The following is a 20,664-nucleotide window of genomic DNA, read 5'->3' as shown; positions in this document are numbered from 1 at the left end:
TTGACTTGTGCATTTATTGATTAGGAACTAATTTTTGTGGGTTGCATACAGAAATGTGTGGCAGTGAAATAGAGGGTTCTTCTATCCTTACTTTACAGTTTAGTTTGTGTGCAAGGCTCCTGCTTTTGAACTCTCCCCTCCCATTTTCTGTCCCTCTATCCCCCCCCCCCCCCCCCCCCCCCCGCGTTGTAGCTGTGTTACTTCCTTCCCTTTTTGTTTTCTGTCTTGTTCCTTCCCAAACCTTGTCAACTGCTGAGTTACGGACAATCCAGGGAGAGTTTGTGTGTGCACATGTCTCCATTGTTCTACATTTAAACTATTTACAAATATGACAAACAGTATTTTACTTCATTGTTTACTCTTTAAAGACACCATTTCTCACTGGCTACTTGGAATTCTTTTGTTGGATTATTTTTTTGTTGTTGTTTTTTTTTTTATTGAGTTAAGTTAGGAAGATTCTTGCCTCATGTTCCACAGTGTGTAGTGATGCTCAATTAATCTAAGGAAAAGTAATTTGTTTATCCTAATCTTGTGTTTCCTGAACTGAAAAGCTGTAGGTTAGCCTTATCTATGAAGCAGATTTTTTTGAACAACTTAATATCAGCAGTCCAAAGTAACAATGTTCTATAGTTACTTATTACTTATTTGTTTTATAGTACATGCTCTGAAAAACAAAGAAAGCAGTGATGAACAGCTGATATTTGTTCTCGTGGTTAATGCTGATTGTGACGGAGCAGTAGAGACCTGCTAATGCTGTGTTGGTCTGCCTCCGGTTCAGGGGCCAAATCGAGGTACTACCTTGGTGTGGCTTAAATAGCACATTGTGTCGCGCTGTTAGGCCAGCCCGGTACCTGGACTGAACCATTTTGTGACTTTTGGGGTTGTTTTCTATTTTGCGGGGTTTGCATAATTGTTTAAGCAGCCATATGAGGAGCATTTATCTTTTATTGTCTTCTGATCTATTGATACAGCATGGTTATAGTAATATTGTTTGTTTCTCACTAGATTATACAAGTTATTGTCAAACAAACCCCATATAATTATTGTTGGTCTGCCAGGGGAGGGGCATGAGGATATATAAAGGTAACATTTCTGCTTTATGGAGGGTGAGAGTTGGAGTTGGAGCTGGAGTAGGAGTAGGAGTAGAGCTGGAATTATTGAGCATTTTGTATGGTGGCTATTGCTAGTGTACGTTTTTCTGTATGTATTTCTTTTTGTTGCTCTGGTTTTGTTTGGGGTTTTTTTTGGGGGGGGGGGGGTTATTGCTCACTGTAACTATTTTTCACTGGTTGTTTTGGTGAAAATTAAACAAAAAAACCCAAACTGATCTTTTGCGGCTGTGCCATCTTTTATTTTCCCACTACGTTCAACGAACCTGTGACACTGATGAGATCCTGAAATTTTCCAAAAGTTTTGACATAAAGTGTTTCAGCAGAGTGATACTAAAGTGTGGAATTAAAATGGAGTCATTTCTTTCTCTCCCACAGTGATTGAAAATGAGGCAGGTTTCTTAATCCACAAACATTTCTGCAGTGTTTCACTGTTTCAAGCAGTGAAACATTGGAGCACTATTCTCTTAAACAGCCAAAGATGATGAAATTGTTTTGATAAATAAAACACATTTAATTTACATTCTTTTCAATTATTCATCTTTGCTGTAGCCAAATCACAGATGCTGAAGTAAGGGTACATGGTTTTATGGAACTCATGATCTCTGCATATCTCAGTGTGCATATATAATCTCAGTATTAGCTGCAATAGAGATTCTGTTGTATGTGATGCACTGTCAGTAGAGCTAGCGCATTCTTATTGCTCTCATCTAACACCACATGGACTTTTTTGGTCCAGACCACCTTCATCTGACAGGATGTGCATTTGCTCTTTTGCTTCACAGACCACAGTGAAGGGTTCAGATTTAAAAAGGTTGTCAACAGCATCTTCAAATCAATGTGGGATCTCAGAAATTGAGTTATGATATAAGCTGAGCATCACAGACACATGATGCACAATGTCTAAAGTTTATTTGTTCATCTCTCAGAGTTGATTTTAACTCAGGAAAGGAGTGCATCCCTGAGATGCGCTTCAAAAAAAATGTCCATCACAACATGCATCCAAGGATTGAATTATGCCAATGGTACAATATAAAAACGAGAAACTTGCACTAGATCAAAACATAATGGCGATTTCCAAGTTTGAAATTAAGTGGAAAAATGGATAAATTGTGAATATTTTTGTTGAATGGAAATGCATTTTTCCCAAAATTCTATTGTGGAAAAAGGTAACATCAAATTTTTTATTGCAAGTATTTAAAGCTAGCATTCCAGGGACGCACATTGTCTGATGATCATGCGTCTCTGTCAAAAAATGTGCGTGAAAGACGCTAGGACACACATTAATGAGAACACTGATTTGTACTAGCAGGTATGGGGTCAGAGAGCTAAAAGCTGATGGTCATACGATCACATGAGTTACTCTGTAGAGCAGAAATCAGGTGATAACTCTCTGTGGGCTCATGACTATCATTGCATGTTGTTTTTGTGAGCCATTGCTCATGCAGGTGTAGTTAGTTGGCTGGCCATAGACCAGGCATGGGTAAACTACGACCCACGGTCATGTATCGCCCACTATGCTTTGTAATCCAGACTGCCAAACTTCTTCGATCTATATAATTAATTCTATAAAATAAATGCACTTTTAAAATATGTTGTACAATAAGTCTTGCACACATATGGTTTGATGTCTGTTCAAGACCAAAACTTTTTCTTTTACATATGTCATACAAATAAATGCTCCATTTATCTGCTCCTCAGGTGTCCTGTTTGTAAAATTTTAGAACTCTATATAGCCCACAACTCAATAGGTTTACCCACCACTGCCATAGAGAATATCATCTGCATCTCGCCTTCGCTGGTCCGGACTCGTACTGTTGGCCTCAATAAATAGCTGTTCGCCTCACACACTCAAACGTACCTGTGATTACAGATAAGTCTTAAAAATCTGGTTCCCCAAGGTGCCACTAAACATAAGTCTCCACAAGTCACCTTACATCTGTGTTTTCAACTTGAAATACAGTGATACCTCTACTTACAAATGTCCCTACTTACGAAATTTTCTACTTACGAAATTTCTCAGCAGGAAAATAGTTACTTACCAATGAAATAGTTACTTACCAATGAAATTTCGACTTACGTAATGTAAAAACACAGTATCGCCTGATACTTGAATCTCCCACAGGTTCCTGAACGCAACATTCTCATAGCTGCTCTGCCATTGGCTATTACCTATTACGTATCTTCCTGGCATCTCATTGGCTAACAGGGATGCCACTCCACCTCTGTGTCGAGCTAGAACGGTGCGTATGGAGTGTCTCGGCATTCGGCACTCGACCCGTGAGGTAGTCTGATAGTTTTGCGCAAATATAATAACTTTTTGAGTATGTATTCGCTATGGACCCCAAGAAAGTGATGGAGAGAAGAGGAAAAGAAAAAAACGAAGAAAATAGTTTTTTTGTCCATACAAACAAAGCAAGAGAACATAGAAAAGCATGAGAAAGGGATGCGTTTGGTTGATCTGGCCAAAAAATATAGCCAAAAATCTACAATCGACACGTTATTTTAAAAAAAAGGACGTTTAAGGAGTTTAAGGCATTGCGTGGGTGGTTGGAGAAGTTCAAAAGGACTGGAATTCACTCTGTTGTTCATGGTGAGGTAGGAGCACATGAACCAAAGAGGGCAAAAAACAATGAGGACAGCTGTTAAAAGGCAAACGACCGTCGTTATTATTCTTTACTCTATTCTTTGTTTTTTATGTTATGCACAACTCTCATTTATTGTGTAATAATCTAATCGTAACATGTATTTGTTACATGTTTTGATGCATTTTTATGCTTTATAAAACATTTATGTCGGAATTTTTGTGGGCTTGGAACGGATTAGGGCATTTGCATGGAAAACGTGTCTCTTCTTAACGTAATTTTCTACTTACGTAATTTCTCCTGGAACCAAATAATTTTGTAAGTAGAGGTACCACTGTACAAGGAAAGTGGAAAACTATTTTTGTGATTTTGTCTATTAATCACAAGTTTCAGAGTTATTGAGTGAAGTTAAAATGTTGCTGTGCTGTAAGACATAAATACAGAGAACAAGAGGTGAGTCAAGTTGCCCTTCAGAGATACAATGCTCTATGACTCTGACTTTCCTCGCTACACTGCTCCTGCCAAGACTAAATGTCTTTACCTGCAAGAAGCCATTTCTCCAGCCAAATGGCCTGATTGCTACTGCATTCTCAGTATTTGGCCATTGTTCTGTCATCCATCTGTTGGGCATTTGTGATAGAGATGGAAAACAAGGAAATGATTCATAACTGACAGTAAATGTAAAAATATGGACTTTTCTTCACTCTTTCCTTGTGTCTGTCTCCCAGGAAAGTCCGGTGTCTTCATCCAGCTGGACCTGGAAGCAGAGTTTCATTTCACTCACTTGATTATGACCTTCAAGGTAAGATTAGGGTTCTTACTGATCTCAAAGTCTCGAACAGTCTCTTACATCATTTTAAGCACATTCCCTGTTCTTCTTTCTCTTGCAGACTTTTCGTCCTGCAGCCATGCTCATTGAGCGATCAGCTGACTTTGGTCGTTCTTGGCAAATCTACCGCTACTTTTCCCATGACTGTGCTGCAGTCTTTCCCGGAGTGTCCCAGGGTCCTTTGCGTTCCATTGATGATGTAATTTGTGAGTCACGCTACTCTGACATTGAGCCATCAACGGAGGGAGAGGTGAGGAATATAACAAACGCTACATTACTTTTTATAATTTCTTATACTGAACATACTTTTGTTTCCAGTTTTGTAATCTAAATTCATTTGCAGCCTATAACCTATATACTGTTTATATTTTTTAATTTAATACTGTTTTATATTTTAATTTAATTTTATACTGTTTATATTTTAATTTAATACTGTTATATTTTTTAAATTTTATACTGTTTATATTTTAATTTAATACTGTTTATATTTTAGTTATAGTTTAGTATATAAGTCTTGTTAGTGCTGCATGTGTCTGTTAGTGTAGTGTATGTCTTGCAGTATGTCCTGTGATGTCAGTGTTTCTTTTTCTCCTGGTGTTTATCCAGTATTATTCGTTATGTAATGCCTGAGCAGTGGATATATACAATTTCCTCCGGGATTAATAAAGTCTATCTATCTATCTATCTATCTATCTATCTATCTATCTATCTATCTATCTATCTATCTATCTATCTATCTATCTATCTATCTATCTATCTATCTATCTATCTATCTATCTATCTATCTATCTATCTATCTATCTATCTATCTATCTATCTATCTATCTATCTATCTATCTCCTAACAAATAACTTTGTTCAAAACATTATTTTCACCATGACAAATGTATGTTCTGCTGATAAATAGATGAAAAGATCAAAACCATTTTTTCTGTGGTGCTATGGCACTTGTTTGCAAGATAACAATTGGAAACATTTTCCATTTACATGTAGACAAGCTTTACACTCACATAGTATATATTTATGAAATAATCTCCCTTTACATGGATCTGGAAACAGACTAAAAATTAATTGAAATCGAAATGGTTTTCAGCATTACTAGAGGAGCTTTAGTAAATTCAGAAAAGTGAGCGACACAAACCGAACCGGACAGTCCGTTGTTTGGTTGTGTTCTATTCACACATACATTATGCTAGACTCATGTTAGGGGTGCTCAAGCAGGCCTGTGTCACCATCAAATTGACTTCCAGGGCCAGTTTTCTAACGTTGGTGTTTTCAGGCCATAAAAATACTGTTGTATGAACAAAAACCCAAAATATTACAAAAAATTACTGATTTGAGATAAAATGGTTATCTGTTAAAAAACTAAAAAAATCTGTTCATTTTTTTTTGTTTTACTTTTTGTGTAAAAATTATAAAAACAATTTAAGTATAACTTATACAACAATATAAATTAAAATTAGAGGTGCTGGAAAAATGTATGTTATAAATGATCAGAGCTTGACATGCAGTTTCCATTCTTCATGTTCAGCTAATCCGACAGTCTGATGACCCTATTTTTTTTTTTTTTTATCATTTCAGATCTTCTTCTGACTCTCAAGCAGAGATAAGATGATTTGTGAAAATGTTAAACTATTGCTTTATGTTAGAGTAGCACGTTTCTTTAGTTAAAAGTCTGCTTTAAACTGTTTGATTAGGACTCCAAGTGTCAGGTAGTCTTGATGCATGTTATGTGTTTCAATTATCCTGCTCTAGGTCATATACAGAGTGTTGGATCCAGCCATCAAGATTGAGGACCCATACAGCCCCAGTATCCAAAGTAGGTCACACTTTCCATTTCAACTACGGTATGAACTCCGCCGTGATGCAACATATCAGAGCCATGGATTGAAAATAAGTTTTTCTGATGGTGTGTCATTGCAGGAGGCTTTTAAATATAAATGTGTTATATTTAAATGAAACAAATCATGAAACAAATTTCATGAACATTTCTAGGTTTAACAGGCTTTTTTGTTTGTTTTGTATGATGCTCACCACCTAGCAGTGACATGAGATATCAGCTATGCAGAGTTCTTCATGCTATTTCCACTATTATTTTCTCCTTGTCATTATAGTATGTCTGTCTTATATAAGCGACAAGTCACATTCAGACAACATTGAGCTCTTTTCAGCCAGCTGTGAAATGTTACGGGCTGTAACTCTCCCACACTGGGGTTGAAACATGGCCTTGCTTTGTCGAAGACAGAAATGTGGAAAGCAGCTGTCTCCTGTATAGCCTCATTCGGTTGGCCCTTTTGCTTAGATTGGCAGGACATGAGAGCTTTTCCTAGAAATTTGTCCTCTGTTTCCAATGCAGCAGCAAAGGTTGTCTTGATCTGCTGCTAAATAACTCACTGGAATTGATCTCCAGGCTGAGCAATTTAAAGTTATTGTTTGCTGTAGTCAAGACAATAAGTCAACTTCCAAAATAATGTAGTAGGGAAAGTTTCACCATCAAGAACAAATACATTCACGCGTCTCTGATTGGCAGAAAACAACCCACATTATTCTTAAACTAACCCTGGCCATTTGAGGAGGAGTGTCAAGCAGGCTCAGCTGATGATGCCACTTCATAACAGCCACTTCTCATCTGACTGATTCTCTTTATTGAAACAAATTGGCATGAAATAAGTGTGAAATCACTGGGATGTGAGAAGTGAAGGTGGTGCAGCATAAGGTTTAAGTTCACTTTAGTTCATAAATTCTACTGCTTCTCTAACTGAACACATGAAACATACATTTACATGTCCCACTATCTCTGCTGATTTCAGAAAACGAAGACTTCAGAGCATCTTGAGAATCAAATCCACTTCTTGCTTTTACATCCATCTGTGCATAACAACTGGGAGATTTGCCATAATGCTAACCCCTTTCCAGAAAAAGACAACACAGTTTCATTTTGGAATCATTTCACCAATCACCATTGATCTGTCCTTGCATTATACAATCAATTGGAAATGACATACTGAAGAAGTTTTGGGGGTTTCATTGCACCATTACTGTTCACCACAAATAACACAAAGGGGGTGCAGCTCTCGTGTATCACCTGTTCTGATGAACCCGTAACTTTGGTAGGAATCTTGATTTTTCCTTTTTAAATGAAGCTTTCTTTTCGCTAGCAGTCTGCGATCTTCTGCTGTCTCATTGTTTGCTCGTTTTCTCCCGAAAATGTCTCCAGTGAGTTTTGTGTTTGGCTCATTTTTTACAAGGGCTTTTTTGTTGTTAGCTGATGTGTGAAATGATGCAACAGAGTCAAGTGCGGCAGTAAGGTGAAGGCAGAAACAGTGGTTTTTCAAAATATGATCCGCATGCTCTAATTTAAATTTTTTTTTTAAAAACCCAAAAGATGTTATTTGTGGACCGGTATCAAATGATTAGGAAGCCGTGGGGATTGGGAAGCCCTGCTCTAAGCCATGAATATCCTAAAATAAGAGGTTGTTGAAGAACAGCAATGAGGTGGAATGTGTGTCTCACTGTGGTTACCTGACTTGGTCATGGAGAGAGAAACAGTTTGGTTGTTGACTCGGAACAGGAGGCGTCCGTCATGAGCTGTTTACTGGTATACCTTGGCTTACATTGTCGTTTTTTTACTATACGCCAGTTTTAAAAAAAAAAAGTAAAATAATAATGAAATTTATGTAATTTTACTTGATTTATAAATAATCCTGCATTTGTTTAATGTCTTCAAAAAATACTTTATTTTATCTTTCATTCATAAATAAAGAATCCTCGATGTATGATAAACATCACCAACTTGTATTCGTAAATTTAGATATTTTTTCTGTACTATATTAAAAAATAAAATGTATTTGTCAGCTTAAAATAGATTCATATCAACATTATTGAAAATGCATCCATGAATAAAGTACAGTACAGAACTGGGAATAGTCATTTTCATTTAATTAAGTTAATTCAACATATCTCATTTTTTGTTATAACCGTATAACTCCTATAACCCATTAACAACATATGTTAAAGCCAATAATGTAATAACAGCCGATAATATAATATCAGCTGACTGTGTAATAAGTGTGCCAATTTTGGAAATGTAATAGGCCAATAACATGACAGATGGCCGATATCGTAATAAAAGCCCTGAACTGATAATTAACAAACTTTTGGCCATTAACGTAATAATTTATTACTAACCCTAACCCCTAACTATTACATTAGTTAGGGTTTAATCCTAACTCCTATTAATTACATTAGTAGACAAAAGTTATTATGTTATTGGTTCTTCAAACGTAGGGTGAGATATACTTGTATGGGTTTCAAGAGGTGCTTCCCAAATTATTCCTTGTTGATTGGTCAAGACCAAGTCCAAGACGTTGGTGGCGACTTCTGAGTTAACAAGGACATTCAACATGAATTTCCCAGTTTGGAATTAATACATTGTAAAGTATATCTATCCAACGTGGGATCCTGTGCTGTACAGCAAACTTATTATGAAGACCTGGTCAAAATAGCTTAGTGCCATTCATTTTCTGACTCACTAGCACCCTCTGTATGACTGGTGAACCCAGTCTTTTATCTGGACAAACAAAATGACCAGAATGAGACAAGCTCAACTTAGCTGACCATTTGGTGTCTTCTCCTCTCATGGAGATGGGAGATGCCAGGTGTTAAGCAGAGAAAGGTGTGCTGGGGAAATTTCAGGGAACAGGCTCTCTGACCTCTGTTCCTGGAGACGGTCATCAATGCAGACGGCAAAGAAACAAGTAAACCAAGGTCAGCTGGGGGGGTCCCGGGTCACCAGCCCCTCTTTGATGTAGTCAGTTGTAGAACGGGACAAAGTGGCGGGCTGGATTCCTGTCAAATCTCTGCCACGAAGGTGCGGAAGTCAATGGCGTAATGGGCCACCGAACTACCACCCTCGGCGATGCTCAGAAGCCCTCAAGCAGCTTCTCTTCAATAGATACATGGTTGAACACCTTGTAGAGTTTGGCCGAGAAAAACTGAACGAAAGTGCAGATGAATGACTTTCTCCCCCACTCATTTGTCCCCCACTCTCTGCTGTCTCTGGAAGAAGGGAGAGAACTGAGCTAGAGGAGGGCAATACATACCTAGAGCTATAGAACAGAAATCCAGAGGGGACATGCAGACCTCAGAAACTGACAGTGTCAGAACAGGCTGGTCAGGAACAGGGGCAGTCGCCAGGCAATTCTTTGGAGTCTCAGCAAGCCTTCTGAGCTGTCCTAGAGAGATGCACACTGCTCTCCTGTCAAACAGCCATCGCCTGCGTAGCCTCTGCCCAGAAGATAAGCTGCTTAACGTGTGTACTATTAGATTGCCTTGTGTCAATGGCTCCAACTGAGCTGAGATGTTGTCAGCTGCTTCCAATGAGGCTAGATCGGTCTTTCACAGAACTGATGGAGGTAACCCAGAGCCCAACGGGAGAATGAAATCCAAATCTGTATTTAATTTTCGTGTTCACGTTCAGTTCAGGAAATCTATATAAACAGGCAGACAAATCCGATAAGGAGCATGCAAACTGGCAGGATCAGTACACAGTTGTCAAAACATGAATGCTGGAAAGTAGGTTTGACGCCAACAATTTGGCAGAGAACTAACGTGGGATCCTGTGCAGTACAGCACAGGATCCCACGGCTGAGCAGAGTATGTGAAGAGTTGAGAATAATTGGGAGATAGCAGATGGATGAGATAACACAGGTAGCGATGGGCAAATGACGCTTCACGAAGCATTGAAACTTTTCATCCAGTTTGTTCGCTCCAGTGCAAAGCTTCTTGAGGCTTCATTTGCTCTCGTAGGACATCTACTGGATGCATAAATATCAGTTGGCGTAAGTTTGAAGTGTGAGGCATTGTACATAAAGCCTGTAAATAAAACTGTCACAAAAATAAAGATGTGTGCAAAACATTTATATTTTAGTGATGGTAGTATATTGTGTATGCACACATACTGTTAGTATGGAAAATTATTTTTTGGAAATGATCATTTAGAGTGAAGTGAGGGTGTTTGAGGTTGGGGTGTGGACAATGATTGTGCTGTTGTTACGTTGAAGTATGGTAAGTGATTATGGTTTAAGGAACACGTCATTGTTTTTATTTAAAAACAATCTCTCCACTAAATTATCTGTACCTCTCTCCAAACTGTCTCTAACTCCATTCAAACTCTCACTGACCGCAACTCTCCATCAAACAGCCACATTTTGAATGGAGCCTGAGGGGTTTATATTGTTATCAAAACTCTTGGCCAAATCCGTACCACTTCCTAAATCAGTCACGTAGTATCAGCCAGGCTTCGAGGCTTCGGAAGCCATCATTTTTAACTCCTCCCCTCAGTGAAGCAAACTTTGATACGCGCATCACAGAAATGCCCCCTCCCCTCCTCGGCACACACTTTAAAGCATTAGGATTAAAGAATAAAAGTCATAGCAGGAGTCATCCATCTTTTTTTATATTACTGCTAAAACTTTTGCAAGATGTAAAATGACAGGAAACTCTTGAAGCTACATTTTTTTTGGTGATGAATGTACTTCCTGTTTTACAAAAGTGTTGTGTGGAGGACCCAACACCAATGATAAGTGTTCATAATTCTTATTTTAATCATGATAATATTGATGGTATGATAAATTTATATGTAAATTGGTTTTCTGTAAAAATAGTTATTTCTGATGTCAGTAACATGGCTTTTTAAAGTGCATTTGGTCTGTGGCTTGCTGCTTGTGTTAATATAAATTACCATTAGTGTATTCATATTTCCTCTGGTGTTGACATGAGAGAGGAAACCCTTGGTAAGTACGGAAGTACAAGTGTATGACAGAAAAAAGGAATGTGTGTGCACTTGTGTAAAGGTGAGTAACATGTAACAGCATTGTGTGTGTGTGTGTGTGTGTGTGTGTGTGTGTGTGTGTGTGTGTGTGTGTGTGTGTGTGTGTGTGTGTGTGTGTGTGTGTGTGTGTGTGTGTGTGTGTCATGGTTACTGGTGAGCAGCTGGACCATAATAGTGGAAGATTGTCTGAAAACAGTTTTTCCAGCAGATTAAGAGGATGAGAAGCTGATATAAATGTCACTGGAAAGCTGTTGTCTTTCTCCCTATTAGGGAGTTTCTTCAACCAGTTTGAGGCAGCATGTGGAAAGACTCATCTCAACACCACATTCCATTATTGCCCAGCATTTTGGGTCCCACCCTTCTTGAAATTTACTTTAAACTCACCAATGAATTTTCAATTGTCTGAGTCTCTGGAGAGACCTTTGGCTCAGAAATGGTAGAGAAATTTACAAGAAGATTTCTTTCCCTCGCGGTAATTATTTTTTAATCACTTCCTCTCTCCAACTCTCTCTTTGTGTGTGTGTGTGCGTGTTTGTGTGCGTGTGTGTGTATATAATATATATATATATATGTATATGTATATGTATGTATATATATATATATATATACAGACGCTCCTCTACTTACGTTAATTTGTTTTGTTTTTTCGATTAATTTTGTAAAAAAAAACTGAGTGAATTTGAATTTGAGAAGCGCACTTTCTATAGTACGAGACGTTCAAACGATCTTACGTTTGACACTGCATCCATTGTTTACATGACACAAACAACAGACTGAATGTGCCTTGCCTCTTCCCAGTTCATCGCGTGTTACCCTTGTGTTAAGACGTCGTACTTATTTAAAATTAATGTTATGATTTTACAATGTTATGTTTATAATTATGATTTAGGGGTGTTTAATAAGATACGGTATGAACAGTATACAGTATGAACGGTCACACATTACTGGAACTTACAGTAACAACTTTCATTTTCACATGTTCGGCCATTCAGAACGTAACTAAAACGGAAGTTGAGGAGCGTCTGTATATATATATATATATATATATATATATATATATATATATATATATATATATATATATATATATATATATATATATATATATATATATATATATACAGAGTTGTTGGAATGCTACTACACGAGTAATCCCAGAGAGAGGGGATATATGGGGCGGATGTGGGACCAATTGATGCTTCGAAACACACAATCGAGGCTAACAAAGAAACAGCTGTTAGCCCAGTGTTCCAACATCCGCAGCCGAAAACTGCTGTCACTACTAGAGATCGATAACATACAACAACAATGCTACGGCAGGACACCAGGTCAGCGGGGGGATATCACCCCCCCCCCCCCCAATCCAAGATTGGGTACCAAGCCCCAAGAGACATACACAGCCTCAATACAAGAGCTGCTGACCTGAGAAGGAAGATCGTGACCCAAATGGAAACCTGGAGCCTTCACAGTATCCACAGTACAGCAACAGTAATCCTCGAGATGCTGGGATATAAGATGAACACAGGGCATAACAAACAATACCCTCCATGGAAGAGACGGTTAGAGGCCAAGATAAAGGCGACATGGAGCAAAGTCAGCCAGCTAGCCGAGCTACAGAAGGGGAACATGGTGAATAAAGTGGTACCCAGGAAATACAGCAAGCTCTCCATACCTGAAGCACTCAAAACTGCCAAACAAAGACTAATGGCTCTGGCTACCCGACTGAAGAGATACACCAAGGAGATAGAGGCCAGAAGAATAAACAAGACCTTCTCCACTCAACCAGCAAAGGTGCACTCTCAGTACAGTACTCTCAGGAAATATCACCCGGTCAGACCCACTAAGAGCTGAGGTGGGCATATGGGAAAGAGAAGCATCACACAACACCGATGCCCAGTGGCTAGTCGACCTGAGGACTGACCACAGCAGCCTCCCAGAACAAGAACCAGTAACTATCTCAATGGCAGACATCCAAGAAAGAGTGTCAAAGATGAAGAGTTGGTCAGCACCGGGCCCGGATATGATCCATACATACTGGCTAAAGAAGCTGACGGCACTCCATGAGTGTCTAGCAGCACCGATGAACCAACGTCTACGGGATGGGACGTACCCAGAATGGTTGACTGAAGGCAGGACAGTCCTGACCATGAAAGACCCACAGAAGGGATCCACCCCATCCAACTACCGGCCAATAAGCTGTCTAAGTACAACATGGAAGCTCCTGTCAGGCATCATGGCGGCTAAGATGAGTAGGCACATGGATCAATATATGAGCGGGGCACAGAAAGGAGTTGGTAGTAACACCAGGGGAGCCAAGCACCAGCTACTGGTGGACAGAGCAGTACACAGAGACTGTGAGAATAGGCAGACCAACTTGTGCACCGCCTGGATAGATTACCAGAAAGCCTACGATTCAGTGCCACACACGTGGATACTGGAATGTCTGGAACTGTATAAGATTAACAGGACACTAAGAGCCTTCATCAAGAACTCAATGGGAAAGTGGAAGACAACCCTGAAGACTAACTCCAAGCCAATTGCCCAAGTTAACATCAAGTGCGGCATATACCAAGGGGATGCATATCACCACTGCTGTTCTGCATTGGCCTGAACTCCCTCAGTCACATCATCACAAAGAGTGGCTATGGATACCGATTCCTAAGCGGGACAACAATCAGCCATCTCCTCTACATGGAAGACATCAAGCTGTATGCCAGGAATGAGCGAGCAATTGACTCACTAATCCACACCACCAGGATCTACAGCGACGACATAGGGATGTCATTCGGATTAGACAAATTTGGCCGGATGGTATCATGAAGAGGCAAGATGATCAGAACTGAAGGGGTTGATCTACCAGGGGGCAGGATAGAAGACATCAAGGACAGCTACAAATACCTTGGAATCCCGCAGGCTAATGGCAATCATGAGGTGGCCGCAAGGAAGTCATCCACAGCCAAATACCTCCAGACAGTAAGGCAAGTCCTGAGAAGTCAGCTGAATGGCAAGAACAACATCAGAGCCATCAACATGTATGCACTGCCAGTCATCAGATACCCCGGTGGGATCATAAGCTGGCCAAAGGAGGAGATAGAAGCCACAGATATCAAGACTAGAAAGCTCCTCACCATGCATGAAGGGTTTCATCCCAAGTCCAGCACCCTGAGGCTGTACTTTAAGCGGAAAGAGGGAGGATGAGGACTAGTGAGCATCAGGGCCACTGTCCAGGATGAGACATCAAAAATCCAAGAGTGCATCAGGAAGATGGCCCCAACAGATGAACTGCTCAGTGAATGCCTTAGACAGCAGAAGCCTGAGGAGGAAGAGGAGGAGGAGGAGACAACATGGAGGGACAAGCCCCTAAATGGCATGTACCACCGTCAGATAGAGGAAGTGGCTGATATCAAGAAGACCTACCAATGGCTGAATAAATCTGGACTGACAGACAGCACAGAGGCACTGATCATGGTAGCACAAGAACAGGCCCTAAGTACAAGAGCAATAGAGGCCAATATCTACCACAGTAGATCTGACCCAAGGTGCAGGCTATGTAAAGAAGCCCCAGAGTCAGTCCAGCATGTGGTAGCAGGGTGTAAGATGCTCGCCAGCTCAGCATACATGGAAAGGCACAACCAAGTAGCTGTGATGGTGTACAGGAACATCTGTACCCAGTATGGACTAGAAGTACCCAAATCCCAATGGGTCCCACACGGAGAAACTGGCATAAAGATGAATGAAAGACCCTCAAAGCTGAACTTCCAGCCTTTTCCAAACTTTTAAGAGCAGTCATTGCTAGACAAAGGTGTCTGGTGTGCTGCAATTGATTTGCAAATGTAGTTGATACCTGAGACAACATATGATATTTTGGGGTGGGCGTGCATTTAGGGGGTGCATTTAGGCTTGTGTATTCTGTCTGCAGCGACGTGCTGTGAGATTCACGGCGGTGAGATTCACGGTGGTGAGACACCGACATTAAAGTCAGTTCTAGGAGTAAAACAGCATCATATTTGCCAGTAAATTGGCAGCCTGACATTAAAAAAATTGTTTAGGACACACAGCAGCAAATAGCTGCACCTCACCTCCGACTGGACTACCGATTGATCGAAACAATATTTAATTAATAAACGAAGACGAACGTCGGAGCTTAAATATCTGCTTCGAACTTCAGTTCTGTTCGGACTGACTGCACTCGTAATGAATTTAACCAGTTTTTAATGTCAGGTTTTTTAATATGCTTGTTGACTTCTTTCTAAGATGGCAAAGTGATCAATCATCAGGTTTCCATGATGAGGCTCAGAATGGCCTATTGACATAACAAAAGGGGCCATTCAAAGATATTCAGGAAGTCATTAATGCAATCATGACTGCCTGAGCAGCGAGGCTCTATCTAGAGGACGGATTGCGCAACTACAGCCGCTGCAGTTTATCAAATGAATTTTATTTATTTTTTATTGTGTGCGCCTTATAATCCGATGCGCCTTATATATGAAATTATAAAACAAACAGATTATTGGGGGTGCGCCTTATAGGCCAGTGCGCCTAGTAGTGCGGAAAATACTGTAATGCGACTGTTTTTAGATAACTTTGTACTAAACTTTGTACTATTACTTTTATTAATAAATCTCAGCAGCTAAGGGAAAATACCATGCGTGTTGACTTCTTCTAAGATGGCAAAGTGATCAAGTGATCAGGTTTTCTTGATGAGAGTCAGAATGGCCTCATTGACATAACAATAGGGGTCGTTCACAGTTGATTAAGGCCAGTCCACACGGTGACAGATTTTTTTGAAAATGCAACTTTTTGAAAATGCATCAAAAACGATTTGCGTCCACACGACAGCGTTTTCAAAAAAATCTCCGTCCACACGTAAACGTATCAGTGCATTCTCGAAGACAGCTATAAGCATGCCAAACCATGTGGTGGCAGTATTGAGTCAAATTTTATCCAATAGGAATCCTCTGTGTTTTGTTGTCACAAAACGCCTGCAAGAATGCTGCCATCAACAAGGTTCGTACATTCATCATGTTTGTACACACGGGCCCATAAATATGACGTTACAGCGGTTTTCGTCGCAGGCAAGACGTCAGCGTTTTTAAAAAGTTGCGGATGCACCGTCTACACGACAACGCAGACCCAGTGTTTAAAAAAAAATCCGCCTAGGCCTTCTTCTTTTCCTTTCGGCTTTTCCCTTCAGGGGTCGCCACAGCGAATCAACTTCCTCCAGCTATCCCTGTCCTTTGAATCCTCTTCTCTCACACCAACTACCTTCATGTCCTTTTTCACTACATCCATAAACCTCCTCTTTGGTCTTCCTGTAGGCCTCCTGCCTGGCAGTTCAAAACTCGGCATCCTTCTACCAATATATTCACTATCTCTCCTCTGGACATGTCCAAACCATCTCAGTCTGGCCTCTCTGACTTTATTTCCAAAACCTCTAACATGTGCTGTCCCTCTGATGTACTCATTCCTGATCCTATCCATCCTGGTCACTCCCAAAGAGAACCTCAGCATCTTTATCTCTGCTTCCTCCACCTCTTTTCCCTAGTGACACTGTCTCTAGACCAAACAATATCGCTGGTCTCACCACAGTTTTGTACACCTTTCCTTTCATTTTAGCTGAAACTCTTCTATCACACATCACACCCGACACTTTCCTCCACCCGTTCCATCCTGCCTGGACATTCTTCTTCATCTCTTTCTTCTTCACACTCTCCATTGCTCTGGACTGTTGACCCTAAGTACTTAAAATCTTCCACCTTCTTGATCCTTCTCCCTCTTGGCATCAATAATCACTAATAATTCCCCAATCAAGTTATTTCCCCTTGGGAAGGGGGACAAGACAGGGATGCCCCCTATTTTTTGCCCCCTATTTCAAACCTCTTGCAATTGCACTCCGACTTTGCAACGATGTTAAAGGTATACAGTGAGGGGGTTTAAAATTCAAATTTTTCCTATGATCTTCGTTTATATGTGTCTGATTTTTTTCTTTTCTCCCTTCCATCTTACACATTCTAAGACAATTTGGACAAATTTCAGGATACAAGTTGAATTTGCAAAAGAGTGAGATGTTTTCCCTGAAAGCTGTGACAGATCCATCCTCCTCAACCCCCCCCCCCCCCTTAAAACAAATCGAAACGGCTTTAGGGATTGCGGTTACCTTCACATTGCCCACCACCTTTACAAAAAAGTTTTTCAGCCTCCTTGATTAATGTAAACAGGACGTGGACAGATGGACCACTAACAGTAGGTGGGCGTTTTGATAAAATTTCCCAAATTTCTAAATTTATTCCAAAATATTCCAATAAATGTGTTTTCACACTTGATAAAATCATTATTTCCTTTCAGGGGGGAAGAAACCCAGCCATATTAGCAATATTCACCTCCAGAAATTAAAACATTCAGGAGGTCTGGCCCTACCAAATTTGCTTTTCTACTACTGGGTATGCAACTTTCAAAAACTAATCTACTGGTTTGAGGACAAATCAGATACAGGGAAACCAGACTAGGTGCAACTAGAACTCTCATCATGCTGATATAGCCTAAACTCAGTGATCTGTGCTCCTCTCCCCCTCATTAGTAATAATTTGACTTCAAACACAATAGTAGACAATTCTATAGAAATATGGGCTTATATTTTGGAATTCAGAGTCCTTCCACCCTCTCCCCCATTAAGATGAATCACGTGTTTACTCCATCCTGTACAGATCCTACATTTGACAAAGGTTTGACAAAGGCAATTGACAAAGGCCAGTGGTTTGACAAAGGCGTTAAAGCATTTGTAACCTATACATAGAAAATACGTTTGCATCCTTTTCCAACTCTCAAGCACACAGTTTGCTTAAGAACCACTTCTTTCGCTATCATCAGGTCAAGAGCTTTGTACAAAAGACATTTCACCATTTTCCGGATAAACCTAGTAAATCACAAACAAACCATATCTTTCAACTGAAATCAGACAGCAAAGGACTAGTAACTCAGATCTATCAGCAAATTAAACCACCCTGCTCTGAAAACTTAAGGAAAGCCTGGGACGTTGACCTTGGAGTAACTCTCTGTCTTAAACCTGATATATACTTCATCTGCATCTGTGAAACATAGCTTAATCCAATTGAAAATCATACATACAGCTCATGTTATCAAAGCTAGGTTGGCAAAGATCTATCCTAACCTTGATCCATCATGCTGTCGATGCAGAAACCAGCCTGCTGATTTAATCCACATGTTTTGGCTGTGTCTGAATCTGTCCACTTTTTTAACGAGTACTTTTAAAGCCCTTAGTGATATTTTTGGGACTCTTTTAGACCCCAACCCAATCTGTGCCCTTTTTGGCCTCACGCCTGAGGAATCCCAAGTTGTCCAAACTGCTAAAGCCCATGTTGTCATAGCTTTACTACACTTCTTGCACGATTCCTGATTGTCTTTAAATAGAAGGAACACACTCCATTTTTTTCTCATTGGGTTAAAGATGTCATGTACTTTTTAAAGTAGAAAAAATTAAATACACACTCAAAGGGTCCTCCCAAACCTTCCTCAAAGTTCAGAGTCCTTTCCTTGACTATTACGACTCTGTACAAGACTTGACACTCAGTAGGAGTGAACTTTCGCACCTATGATGTGTGTGTGTGTGTGTGTGTGTGTGTGTGTGTGTGTGTGTGTGTGTGTGTGTGTGTGTGTGTGCATGTGGACGTACAACTCCATTCTTTCCTTTTTCTGTGTATTATTCTATACAATTTATTTATGTCTTTTTTTATTTATATTTATTCATTTATTTATTTACTCTATGTATTTAATTTTAAGTGTTACCTTGTGGGAAAGTGGTTGGGGGGTGGGACCCCGGCTTGTAGCTAGGAAAGCAGAAGGCAGGGTGGGAAGTGAGGTGTGAGTTCTGATATACAGTACATAAGCAACAGTGCACCCAATGTTTTGAAGGTGACTTGTTGATATAATTGGCATGTGTGTGTACTATACCCCTGTAAAATTTATTGAAAACAATAAAACATATTTACAAAAAAAACCAAAAAACATTTGAGGTGAAACTAGCACTGCTTTTGGAACTAATTAAAAACCACAGCTTCATCCACCCTGCTACATAAATCCTCTCTGCAGAGACCCCACTTCTCTCGTTCCCAGCTGAAAAGTGGGTGGAGTTTGGTGTGCGATTCCGTGAACTACATGCTAATGGAAAAGAAGTCAATCTTTTCCATAACCCCTTTGTTGACATTGATGACGCCCAGCCTTCTTATCAGTTTGAGCAGGCCAAATTACAGAACTGTCATGTTCTGAAAGACACATTCAAGCCTGACAGTCTCATTAACTTCTATGCCACTCTCCTAAATGACATAATGACCTGGAAGGGTTATTAATATTATAAAATATATAAAACAAATGTTTGCATTTAGGTTCCACTGCAATCATCACATTTACAAACTGACCCCGGCCAAGTTATGTTGCCCAGACAGGAAAATGTTTGGAGACCCCTGCTGTAGCGTGTTTGTAGATGTTTGTTGGTGTTTGGAAGCATTTTTCCTGTTGTCGTACTCCCTTTATCACATCTCAGTATTTATTTTATGGCTATCAAATTCCCATAACCGAAAGCTGAAGTAAAAAGTCCACCTGAACACAAACCAGCATTCTGTTGTCTTCATGCCCTCTTACAGACCAACTAAAGATCACCAACATTAGAGTGAACTTTACCAAACTTCACACACTGGGAGACAACCTGCTGGACCCCAGAGCTGAAATCAAGGAAAAGTATTATTATGCCATATATGAGCTTGTCGTACGAGGGAACTGCTTTTGCTATGGCCACGCCTCAGAGTGTGTGGCCATTGATGGCATCAGGGATGATATTGAAGGAATGGTGAGCGCTGATTTTTTTTCCCCTCAAGTCTTCATCTTGCAATCAACTCATGTTTTCTAAGCTGTTAATTCTTTGCAATATACAGATTACTCACTACTTTCATTTAAAGGTTCACGGCAGATGTGTGTGTAACCATAACACCAAGGGTTTGAATTGTGAGCAATGTGACGCCTTCCACAATGACCTGCCCTGGAGGCCTGCTGAGGGACGCAATACCAACGCCTGCAAAAGTGAGTGCTGATATACTAACCAGTGGCACATTAAACATTTTCAGAGTGGAAGTCTCTAACATTATACTGATTGTTCAAGGAAGTAAAGTCGTACAAATGTATGGAGTATGTTTCCGATCATGACGAAACAATTAAATGTTATTTTATTCATTGAGCCAAGGTACATAACATATTTGATAACAAATCACTTTTTGTCTCTTTGACGGCGGCGTCTTCTTTT

General features: G+C 40.0%; 1 protein-coding gene across 1 annotated transcript in view; it reads left to right on the top strand.

Annotated features, from left to right (window-relative positions):
* The window catches only part of lamb2 (laminin, beta 2 (laminin S)), a 93,872-nt gene that overhangs the window by 30,460 nt on the left and 42,748 nt on the right, over window positions 1-20,664 (top strand). The window contains exons 5-9 of the mRNA XM_068327175.1: window positions 4,423-4,496; window positions 4,585-4,773; window positions 6,278-6,341; window positions 20,012-20,214; window positions 20,324-20,444. Coding sequence (XP_068183276.1) covers window positions 4,423-4,496; window positions 4,585-4,773; window positions 6,278-6,341; window positions 20,012-20,214; window positions 20,324-20,444 — 651 coding nt within the window. The remainder of the gene's footprint in view (window positions 1-4,422; window positions 4,497-4,584; window positions 4,774-6,277; window positions 6,342-20,011; window positions 20,215-20,323; window positions 20,445-20,664) is intronic.

The sequence above is a fragment of the Antennarius striatus genome, chromosome 2 (assembly GCF_040054535.1).
Source record: "Antennarius striatus isolate MH-2024 chromosome 2, ASM4005453v1, whole genome shotgun sequence".
Classification (NCBI taxonomy): Eukaryota; Metazoa; Chordata; class Actinopteri; order Lophiiformes; family Antennariidae; genus Antennarius; species Antennarius striatus.
The sequence above is the reverse complement of the archived record's forward strand: the minus strand, read 5'-3'. Positions and strand labels throughout refer to the sequence as shown.